At 40.9% G+C, this 12216-nt stretch overlaps 1 protein-coding gene across 1 annotated transcript in view; it reads right to left on the bottom strand.

Moving 5' to 3' along the window:
• LOC126481156 (BTB/POZ domain-containing protein KCTD3) overlaps positions 1-12216 on the bottom strand; it is a 252677-nt gene that overhangs the window by 7894 nt on the left and 232567 nt on the right. The window contains exon 10 of the mRNA XM_050104725.1: positions 793-889. Coding sequence (XP_049960682.1) covers positions 793-889 — 97 coding nt within the window. The remainder of the gene's footprint in view (positions 1-792; positions 890-12216) is intronic.

Here is a 12216-nt window from a genome sequence, read left to right as displayed (position 1 = left end):
CTCAACTGCTGAGGTCATTAGTCCCCTAGAACTTAGAACTAGTTAAACCTAACTAACCTAAGGACATCACAAACATCCATGCCCGAGGCAGGATTCGAACCTGCGACCGTAGCGGTCTTGCAATGTTGATTCAAATGGTTCAAATGGCTCTGAGCACTATGGGACTTAACTTCTGAGGTCATCAGTCCCCTAGAACTTAACTACTTAAACCTAACTAACCTAGGGACATCACACACATCCATGCCCGAGGCAGGATTCGAACCTGCGACCGTGGCGTATGATGTTGACTGCCATTGATTATACGACCACCAGTTTCCAGACAGGGGTCTGATGAACATGGAGTGGACCACCAAAATCAGTTGTTTTTAAATAAATAATAAATACAAATGTTCAAATGTGTGTGAATTCCTAAGGGACCACACTGCTGAGGTCATCGGTCCCTAGACTTACACACTACTTAAACTAACTGATGCTAAGAACAACACACAAACCCATGCCCGAGGGAGGACTTGAACCTCTGGCGGGAGGGGCCGCGCAATCCGTGACATGGCACCTCAAACCATGCGGCCACTCCCTGTGACAATAAATACAGACACAGAGCTGACAGTGTTCTTAAATGGTTCACATATATTTATCAACCGTTGTTCCCCTATCCATCTGAAGATGGATGTATGAAAATATCCATGTCTTTGATTTATTTTGAAGCCCCAAAGAAGTCAATCATTTAATTAAATTGATTAATGATTTATTAATTAATGAACTTTATGAAATAGTTAATTAAAACTGCAGTACCTTTTCCCATTAGATGCCAACCTCACAAATAACTGATCTGTCTCTGGTACAACTTTCTGGACAAATACTTGTTCATCATCCTGTTCACCAAATGGTCCTGAAATTAAAATGCTCTCACACTATCTTGAAAAGAACCAAATATGCAGCTTAAGAGAAAATGGAATACATTTCTTGGTAGCAAGTAATGTAAAAATCATTTTACAACAACAATTATGAAAAACTCACTGTAATTTGCACCTGAAAGCACTTTGCTGCCTTCAGATACGTTATTAAAGTAAGTAGATTGTCAAAGAGTTTTCTTATCTGTATTTTTCACTCCTTTCTGCATTCGAGCTACATTCACTAGAGGTAGAGCAGATTATTCCTTTCTTCTGTAAGTGTGTTAATGAATCATTCTCTAATTCAAACAATTTTTAATGTGAATAAATGAACTGTATAAATAGTCAATATTCCCAAATGCTTTAAGAGATGCTTGCAAGAGATATTTAAATCCCATACATAATTAAAATTATTTTCTTGTCCTGCAGGCCATGACTGATTCAAAACATAAAAAGGAAAAACCAGGATGAAATATGACAATAGTACGAAAGGATGGATTGCTACTCGCTATATAGAGCTGCACAGTCTGTGACTCAACATCTCATCCATATGGTGAATAGCAACCTATCCTTTTCATAATATTGTCAAAATATTTACAATACATTAAATTACTGATTTGTATGTCCAAAATGTGGCAGTAATCCTTGTAGCAAAATTAGCTTAACACATCAATGTGTATCATAACAAGATAAATAGGAATGAGCAATAAAGAGAGAAATTCAAATAGTGGAGACCAAGAAACCAGGAAACAGTAATGTGCAGTAAAATTGTACTTCCACCAATCAACACCATCTCAACTGAATCAACCTGGTTAACACTTAAGAGATAGTGTTAAACAAACAGAGAGCACTACAGAAACTAATATGATTGAATGCAATTGCCACACAGAGAGAAGTAAATAAATCAGTTGACCACAGCATGGAATAGACGTGTCCAAGACATCCAACACTGCATACGTATCAAGGAGAAGGATGGAAAAAGACTCCGGCATTAACACAAAATCTTGCAAAGGTGGCAAGCTTAGCAAATGTACCAACTATCCTCTAATTAATCTCCTGTCATATATAATCTACATCTACATTATTACTCTGCAATTAACACGTAACTGTTTGGCAGACTACCAATATTTCTCTACCTTTCCACTCTCAAATAGTAATCACGAAAAATAAACACCTAAATCTTTCTATGCAAGCTCAATTTTATTTTATCGTAATATCATTTCTCCTCCATAGGTGTGAGCCAACAAAAATTTTGGTATTTGGAGGAGAAAGTTGGTGATTGTAACTTATGATTTTATCAATTTCCTATTTCAGTCCTACCCAGTAAGTAACCATGCCATACAGTTCTGCTTTAGTTTTGTTTTGTTTTAGGGTGCAAAAACAACTAGGGTAATATGCACTCATGTCGCAACTGTAGAACACGAAGGCAAAAAAAAGGAGGTAAAAACAACTACATGTTAAGTTCAATCAATGGAAGGAATGACAGCTAAAAACAGGGCCTTGGAGAACGGTCCATAAAATATGCCATACAGAAACGGAGGTCCTGAACTAAAGATTAAATGTTCTTCACCACACTGCTGCAACGCATAAAAATCAAAATGCAGTCGACAGACCACATGTTGTTCACTAAAATGACCAGATGGCAAACATAAATGAGACTATAAGTGGTTAAAGAAAGGGCACTGCGTCAGTAAATGGTAAATCATCAAAGGCTGAGGGCAATAAGTACGAAGTTGTGAGGGACCACCACTTAACAAATGGCAATGGCTAAAATGACAGTGCCCAAAAAGAAATGTAGCCAAAATGATCTCCTCATGGCGAGAGGGCTGAGAAGAGGTCGGCCAAGCCACTGGGAGAGGCTCAATTCCCTGGAGCTTGTTTCAATTGTAACATCCACGAAATAAATTTTTGGCTACAGTGCAACGAGAGGAAATTATGCCTCTAACAGTTATAAACATTATGTATTCGACGTATGAAAAAACAATGAAAACTTATAGTGAATTAATTATTTATATAATATTCTACGATATAATTGGACATATCGATGTGTATCATACAAAGACAATGATAATTGTAAAGTGCTTTTATGATCTGCGTTTGTCTTCCTTTGTTTTTACCTTTTGTTGGTTGGCTTTTGTACGTTCAGCACGCAAGACCCATATCAAACTGAGGTCTGTTAAGAAATTGTAATTATTTGTTAATTATTACTTGAAAATAGAGTTCATTATTATTATAAACATGAGTGAATAATTATTTGTAAGTGTAATTCCTCTCTCAGTAAGCATTATCTGTGTTAATTGTTTCTTTCCGCTGCAAGGAGCGCAGCCATTGATGATAGCGATTTGTATCGCATGTTTGTCTGTGTTTTCCTTCGAAACAAATCAAATGTTTGCTTGATGAAGTCTAAATAGTGCACAATACGAAAGTAGAGTTTCTGTAAAGTTCAATAGGCATTTAAAATACTTATTTGCTCTAACAATAGAAAGTTTCTATCAATTGTCTGCCGCCATCTTAACAATTATCACAGCGGCAAATTCTAATTACGCAACTCTGCAGACATAAATGCTCAACGTAATACAAATGTGTAAAAATAAATGTGCACCGGTGGTCCCGAACTCATTTTAATGAAAATGATTCGAATCAGATTGGTTCTTTAAAAACAGTGCTCATAGCATGATCCTTATAAGAAACTTTTCTAGCTGATGTATGGAGCCGAAATTAATTACGCACGAGTTGCGAAGAATATTGTTTCAGGTAACATACGTCAGTGTTGTGCGCAGCTGATATTCGATGGTTTTAATGATCATTTTGCTGAAGATAACTGCTTCCATCTTAATCAATAGTTGTATAGAATCTGTTGTGTGAACTGTGATTTAGTGACACTTACACAACTTACAGACAACACTTTAACACGACGTTAACTTGGAGTTCTTTAGCAACTTGATCACATCTTTAGCCGGGAGAAAAATTATTTAGTAGTTACTCAATATAAGAAAATAAGATTATCATTTCCATTTACAAATTAGTTAAATACCAAACCACTGAATAACACAGCGAACGCCACACTGGCGCCCAACGTGGGGCCACCAATGCACATTTATTCATTTTAATAATTGAAATTGTGATCTATTACAGGTACGGAGTACCAAAACAAACTATTAATCATTGTTTATTTATTTGTTTCATCAGCATTGACATCTTCCTACCAAACTGCTGAACGAATCTGTATCTGCACTGGTGCTAGACACACGAGTAACTTCACATAAGCAGTGCAGTCCACAAATGTCAATTCAGGTAGGAACAGATGTACATATTCGGTAACTGAGCAGCAGCACACATACAACATTCACTGCGTGTGCAATTTTAAATTGTAATTAATACCTCCAGCCATAAGTAGTAATAATTGAATATTCTGGCTGCGAGAATAATATTTTTGAGTGTTATTATGTGTTAGTTATAAGATCATTTTGTGTCAACTGGTGCTTGTCAGTGATTTATATATTTGTTGTGCTATATTGGTGATAGAATGGTTAAACAAAAGAAAAATAAACCGAATGAGCATACTGATGCAGAGATGACATCAGAGTCTCAGGTAGAACAATCTACCCACATTTCTGTTGAATTATTAGAAAATTTAATTATGAATGATAATTTAGAAACTGATGTCATGAGTGATAGTAAAACCGAGGAGTTGCCAAAACAAACTGACACTCCTGGATTCAACCAGTTAGGAATTAATGGCAATATTTCTTCTGGGCAAGGGGCAGAAGTTAGCAATGCTCAAGCTATGTCCATACAGGATATGCTAACAGCATTATTTGAAAAGTTTACTATTAAAGAGGAGGAGCGTGAAAAACAATGTGAGCTTAAAGAGCAGGAGCGTGAAAAACAACGCGAACTTAAAGAGCAGGGGCGTGAAAGACAACGTCAGCAGGAAAAGGAAAAACGTAGACAGGAAAAGCTTATAGAAAACAACAACAGGAGCTCAGGGACCAAGAAAAGGAAAAGAAATTTATGAAAAATATAAACAATATTTTTCTGAAAAGAGATAAAGAAATTGTCCGTAGGATAAATCAAGTGTTGGTCGATCATGATAATGCTATTACTACCCATTTGAAGCAGGAGATCGATGCAGTAAAAACCACTATTGAACTGTTAACGGATTCCCGGCGGGGTCAGGGATTTTCTCTGCCTCGTGATGGCTGGGTGTTGTGTGATGTCCTTAGGTTAGTTAGGTTTAAGTAGTTCTAAGTTCTAGGGGACTGATGACCATAGATGTTAAGTCCCATAGTGCTCAGAGCCATTTTTGAACTGTTAACAAACATTCCAGTTCAAGTAAATAGTCTTCAAACTGAAGTAGATAGACTAGAGAACCAATTCAAAGCCTTGGCTACCGCTGTGGAAACAATGCAGGAGGACATTCCCTCGGAAATCCGGAAGCAAGTCCGAACAGAAGTAGCCAGGGTGCAGAGCTCTGAAAATCAAAATTTTTAAAATCTGACAGTATACAGTAATGATAACACTGGTACTGACAGACAAAAGATCGCAGATAATCTGACGGCGAATATTAATGCACCACAAGGAAGACCAAATTTTGGTAATCAACCGATATTACCAGAGCAATATGTGACACCAAGGAACAATAATAGTGGAACAGAATGTACTTGTAATAAAGTAACCACACCACCTGCGAATGATAGCAATTCCATGTACTTAACTACTTTGATGCACGAAGAAAGCCTAATTAAGCATAGACAGTTCCAAATATTTAACGAAGAAAGCAAGAAAAACATACATCCAGTAGTTTTCATTCGAAACTTCAAAAGTGTTCTTCCAAAATCATGGTCGGAAGAACAGAAAATACAGTTTGTGATTTCACATATTTCTGGTGATGCATCACTCTGGGTATTAAATGCAGCAGAAACTTGTAAGACTTTCCATGACTTTGAGAAGGCGTTCCTTGATCAATTCTGGTCAGCGTCTACTCAAGAGCGACTCCGTAAAATTGTTTACAATGCAGAAATATACAATCTGAAGTTAGGTTCTTTAAGAAAGTACTTTGAAACATATATTAACATGAGCCGGTACTGGGATGAGCCAGTAACCACCAGAGACTTATTGCGAGTGTTAAAAGCTAGATTACCTATACATATTAGAGAAAAATTATTTAATGTTACAGACACCGATCTGAAAGAATTTCTGTCTGTAATTGATTCTCTGGATCTAGTGCTAGAAGTCACCAGAAAAAATTCTGACGTGATCAGCAATGATAATAGTCCTAATAGAAAAAATTCATGGAATGGAAATAATGGAAATAGGGGCTAAGGTAGTCCAAAGAAAAAGAAAAATAAAGCATATAGTAACGGAAAATACAATAATAATAATAGTAGTAGGAATCCCTACAGCCAAAATTTTGGTTATACTAATAATAATAACAGTAATTATCAAAAGGCCGAAGAACACCAACAACCGAATGGTAATCAGAGGCCGTACCACAATGAAAACCCAAACAATAACAATAGCAACTGAAAGAGACAAAATGACAACAGGTCAGACAGTCCATATAAAGACAAGCCTAAAAATATGCGAGGTGACAGTAAATATTGGCGACAGCCAGGGCCAAGTCATTGGCAGCTGCAGCAAAATTCTATCAATTCAGGTCAGCCAATAAATTACGTACAGGCTATACCTATACCAAGCAATCAATATCCACCGTGGTGGGATCCAAGTAGGCCTCCTCCGACTGAAAACTCACAAAATGTTAGAACAGTGGAGGTACCTTCGGAAACGAAACAACACACTCAGAAGCCAACAAACTAATTTCGGTCCCTGTAGGCCTTCGCCAGGTGACCGAGGCCAACAATGAAGGCAATAGGTCAACAGAACAAAAAATAAACATGATACGATATCAGGATGGCAACAGGATCGAAGATGAGCTGTATCAGGAACCTGCTGTCTCTGATAAGCCACAAAGGGAAAATATCCAAGCAAGTGTCACCGGAGCTGTAAATGGTGTAACAACCACTATTCTGCTCGACACAGGTGCGAATGTATCAGTTATGAACATGCAGTTTTTCAAGAAGGTATCGGAGATAAGAAGATTGCCGATTTTGCTGGTTGCAAATTGTAAGTTTATAGGGACATTGGGAAAAAAGGCACAGAGTATAAAATACCAGACACAGGTGGTAGTTTCCTTGGGAAATGATCGCTTATTATGCACGTTCCTACTAATGGATAACTCGTCAGTACCGGTGCTTCTGGGTCTTGACTTCCTTCGGGAAAGAGAAGCTGTAATTGATCTCGCCCGTGGGACATGTGCACTTAAGTACCAACAGCGACCCATAACATTAATGCTGAATCGGGAGTTCGGTGCGAACCTTCCGCTGATGAGAAAAATGAATATTTCTGTCAGCAAACAGAAGTTGTTAGTGTTGGATCATAAGCATCCACAGATGTGCCACAAAAATCGAAATAACGATGCACCCAGCAATGTGAGTGATATCGTCACAACAATAGAAGAGAAAGTACAGGAGGCATCTTGCATTGATGATTCAGAGGCTAGACAATTAACAGAATTATTATCTGGATACCTCGAAGTATTCACTGAACACCCTGGAATCATAAAAGATTACCAGTATAATATGAAACTACATCTGCACAAGACCTATTGCAGAGCATCTTACTCGGTCCCCTGGACTAAGAAAAACAAAGTGATACAAAGGACCAATCAGAAGTGCAAGTGCACTACCCCATAACTGTAAATATAATGTTTCTGGTAAAATAATTAGCAGTAATAATTTGATAATATTATGCATGTATTAGTTTATAAGCTTTTATGTCAAGTATTACACTGTAATGGTTTTGAATTATTTGAACAAGGAGTAGAGAATCCCCATAATAAATGTATTTTTACTCTAAAAGGGATAAATAACTTGATAAACACTTTAGTGTTGTTGCATTAGATGTGAGGAATTTTACCTTTCTATACGTAGGATAGAAATAATTAAAATGCTTAAATAATATATTTGTTCGTGTGTAAGAATGGATATTGTGGTGTCACCGCCAGACACCACACTTGCTAGGTGGTAGCCTTTAAATCGGCCGCGGTCCGTTAGTATACGTCGGACCCGCGTGTCGCCACTATCAGTGATTGCAGACCGAGCGCCGCCACACGGCAGGTCTAGAGAGACTTCCTAGCACTCGCCCCAGTTGTACAACCGACTTTGCTAGCGATGGTTCACTGACAAAATACGCTCTCATTTGCCGAGACAACAGTTAGCATAGCCTTCAGCTACGTCACTTGCTACGACCTAGCAAGGCGCCATTACCAGTTACTATTGATACTGAATCATGTACAGTCAAGAGCGACGTTCACCATTAATGGATTAAAGTTAAGTATTCCACCAGCTACGTCCGTTTTTTCTCAAATCCAATTTCCTTGACCTGTTCCAGACCTCACGCCAGACTGCGTGAGCTAAAACGCGTGCCTTTCGGCTTCCTCTAGTAACACGGTGTTGGCTCTCCTGCGAACCACAACATTGGCGACGAGGCAATACCGCGTTCTTAACTATACTGCCCTGATTTACTTGTGTAATGGCTTTGCCATCATCTCCAGATGTGCTGTCTGAATTTTATCGCTTACAGAATCAGCAGACGCAGGCATTACTGGATGCCCTTGGACAGCTCGTCCAGGGTTAACGTGCAATGCAAAACAACGCGGCAGCCGCCGCTCCACCGCTAACACAGCCACAACACGCAGTTGCACCAACTTTTCGTCCTTTTGATGCTGCACTGGAAAGCTGGACGGAGTGGTCACGCCAATTTGGATTCCATCTCGCCGCCTACAGAATTCAAGGTAACGAGCGGCAGCCATTTTTGTTGTCTTCGGTCGGCGTACAAACGTACCATGTGATAGTCAAATTATTTCCCCGACGCGACTTAGCAACTCTGTCCTACGATGAAATTTTGTCTGCATTAGATGCATATTTCAAAGAATCAGTCAATGTACTTGCGAAAAGGTATACCTTCTTTCGTACAAAACGTACGGCAGGTCAGACTAATCGGGAGTGGGTTGCAACCTTGCAAGGCCTTACTAGGGATTGTGCTTTTGAGTGTCAATGTGGACTACCTTATTCAGATACTATGGTACGTGATGCAATTGCACAGAACGTTTCTGATGTTCATATATGGGAACAGATTTTGAAACTAGTCAATCCCTCCCTTCAACAAGTGATGGACATATTGGATCGGCAGGACACGCTTGACTTTGCTCAGGAATCATTTGAAATTTCACCAGCCGTGTGTCAGGTTAACCGGCCCGCCGGGCGAGCTGCACGGAGCAGTAAGCAGCCCTCGCGCCCGGCCGCACCGCTGCCGCCAGGCTCTCAGCCACGTGTGCCGCGCAGGCAATCAAATGCAGTGCTAAAATCATGCCCGCTGTGTGCTACTAGACATTCGCGCAAGAATTGCCCGTCACGTCAAGCTATTTGCTTTTTCTGTAATAAAAACGGACATGTTCAGGGTGTTTGCCAGAAAAAGCTCAGATCGGAAACTCACAACCATTCCAGGCCCTTTGCTTTGCGCCGAATTCGAACCAAGGATACTCAGGCTCGTGAAACTTCGCCCATGGAAATTCATGTAGTTCATTCCACTCCGCTCAGTGCCACTCTCTCTAACAGTGACTGTGTTCGTCCCACAAATAGTGTGCGTCGACATCGCCAGAAATCCCGTCAAGTCGCAAGTGATTTTGTACCTGTGTCAGTTCACGTTGCACGAGACAGTCGCTCTTGTCGTCACCAGGACTATAAACTTTTTGTAGACTTGGACATTAACGGCAAACTGATACCATTCCAGCTCGATACCGGAGCTGCAGTTTCACTGATCAATCAAGACATGTACAAACAGCTGGGCACACCTCCGTTGCGTGCCGCAAATGTTAAGTTAACTAGTTATTCAGGTCAAGATATCCCTGTGTTAGGACAGTGCAGCCTTCTTGCAACATACAAAGGACAAACAAAACTTGTGTCATTTTACGTCCTTCATTCTTCTTCTGCAGTGAACTTGTTTGGTTTCGATTTATTTCAGTTGTTTAACTTGTCTATAGTAAATCAGGTCCTATCAGTGAACCAGACTGTGCCTTCAGCCAGTGTTTCTCGTCTATGTGAAGAATTTGCAGACATTTTTGCACCGGGCCTTGGTTGCGCTAAGAACTATGAAGCACATTTGGAACTGAAAGTCAACGCGCAACCGAAATTTTTCAGAGCGCACAATGTTCCCCACGCATTGCGTGATGAGGTCGCAAGAACGTTACACGATTTGGAATCACAAGGTGTGATTGAACGTGTGCAGGCTTCTCTCTGGGCGTCACCCTTAGTAATTTTGCCAAAACCTTCCGGAAAATTGAGACTTTGTGTGGACTTCAAGGCAACGGTGAATCCACAACTAGTGATTGCAACTTATCCTTTACCCCGCCCGGACGATCTTTTTGACAAACTGTGCCCGGGTAAATATTTTTCGAAGTTGGACCTAGCAGATGTGTACTTGCAAATACCAGTGGACGACGAATCCCAGCGCGTCTTGGTGGTTACCACGCATCTTGGTTTGTATCGATTCAAAAGACTGCCATTCGGGTGTGCGTCCGCCCCTGCATTGTTTCAGCAATATCTGCAAACTGTTTGTGCCTCTGTCCCTACTGCAGCAAACTATCTGGACGATATTGTGATCTCCGGAAAGATGGAAGAAGAACATTTTGCCAATCTCAGAACATTATTTCAGGTCTTGCGACAAAATGGTCTTCGCTTGAGGAAGGACAAATGTGTGTTTTTTGCTCGTGACTTGCCCTACCTGGGACATGTACTCAATGCCCAAGGCATACATCCCAGTCCCTAGCACCTCCGTGCCATACAAGACTTGCCTTCGCCGCAGAATTTGAAGCAGCTACAGAGTGTGCTGGGAAAAAGTAACTATTATCACAGATATGTTCCACATGCCTCTTCCATTTCAGCTCCGCTTCATCGCTTACGCCGTAAAGGTGTTCCGTTCGTCTGGACGACGGCATGCGAGTGCGCCTTTCACCAGTTGAAATCGGCGTTGCTTTCCAATACTTGCCTTACGCCATTTGATCCCCAGAAGCCCCTTTTGTTGATGGTGGATGCATCGGATTTCGGGATCGGTGCTGTGTTTGCGCACAAAGATGGATCGCACAATCGCCCTATTGCCTTTGCGTCCAAATTGCTCTCGTCTGCGCAAAGAAATTATTCACAGATCGAGAAAGAAGCATTGGCTCTCGTATTTGGTGTTACAAAGTTTCATGATTTCTTGTATGGTCGTCACTTTACCATCATCACAGACCACAAACCTTTGACATCGCTTTTTCATCCGACCAAGCCTGTACCTCCACGTACAGCGTAGAAATTCATTTGCTGGTCTATTTTCCTCTCGCAGTACCGCTACGATATCTTGTATCAGTCCACTGCTAAGCACGGAAATGCCGATGCATTGTCCCGTTTGCCTGTTGCTGAGGATAGAGCATTCGATTCCTCCGAACTTGCTTGCATGTTCATTGATTCGGAAACCGATGACGTGGTCGAATCGTTTCCGATTGATTTTCGTCGTGTAGCTACAGCCACAGCTGCCGACCCTGTCCTTGCTACCATTCTGCGTTTTGTTGCTACGCAATGGCCCTTGTCAAAGTCACGGATCGGTGATCCATTGGTTCGCCGATTTTTGCTCACCAGGAGAGACTTTTTGTATGACGTGGTGTTTTGCTGTTGCGTTCTGATAATGATCAGTCCAGGGTCGTGGTCCCACGTTCGTTACAGTCCTCTGTCTTACAGCTTCTCCACCAAGGACATTGGGGTATAGTGAGAACGAAACAACTTGCTCGTCAGCACTGTACTTGGTTCGGAATCGATGCTGCGATTACGAATATGTGCTCTTCTTGCATGGTGTGTGCCGAACAACAATCAGCACCACCGCAGAAATTCTTTGCATGGCCAAAAGCCACTTCCCCTTGGCAACGCCTACACATCGATTTTGCTGGTCCGTTCTGGAATGCTCGATGGTTGGTTGTGGTAGATTCATTAAGTAATTTTCCTTTTGTTGTCCGGATGTCTTCCACAACGTCATCTGCCACCATCCAAGCGTTATCTGCTATCTTTTGCATTGAAGGTCTTCCACAGACTAATGTTTCCGACAATGGCCCACAATTCATGTCCACAGAATTTCAGTCATTCTGCAAGGCCAATGGTATTCAACATCTGACGTTCGCGCCGTTTTCGCCACAGTCAAACGGTGCCGTGGAATGATTGGTCAGGACTTTCAAGTC

The sequence above is a fragment of the Schistocerca serialis genome, chromosome 5 (assembly GCF_023864345.2).
Source record: "Schistocerca serialis cubense isolate TAMUIC-IGC-003099 chromosome 5, iqSchSeri2.2, whole genome shotgun sequence".
Taxonomy (NCBI): domain Eukaryota; kingdom Metazoa; phylum Arthropoda; class Insecta; order Orthoptera; family Acrididae; genus Schistocerca; species Schistocerca serialis.
The sequence above is the reverse complement of the archived record's forward strand: the minus strand, read 5'-3'. Positions and strand labels throughout refer to the sequence as shown.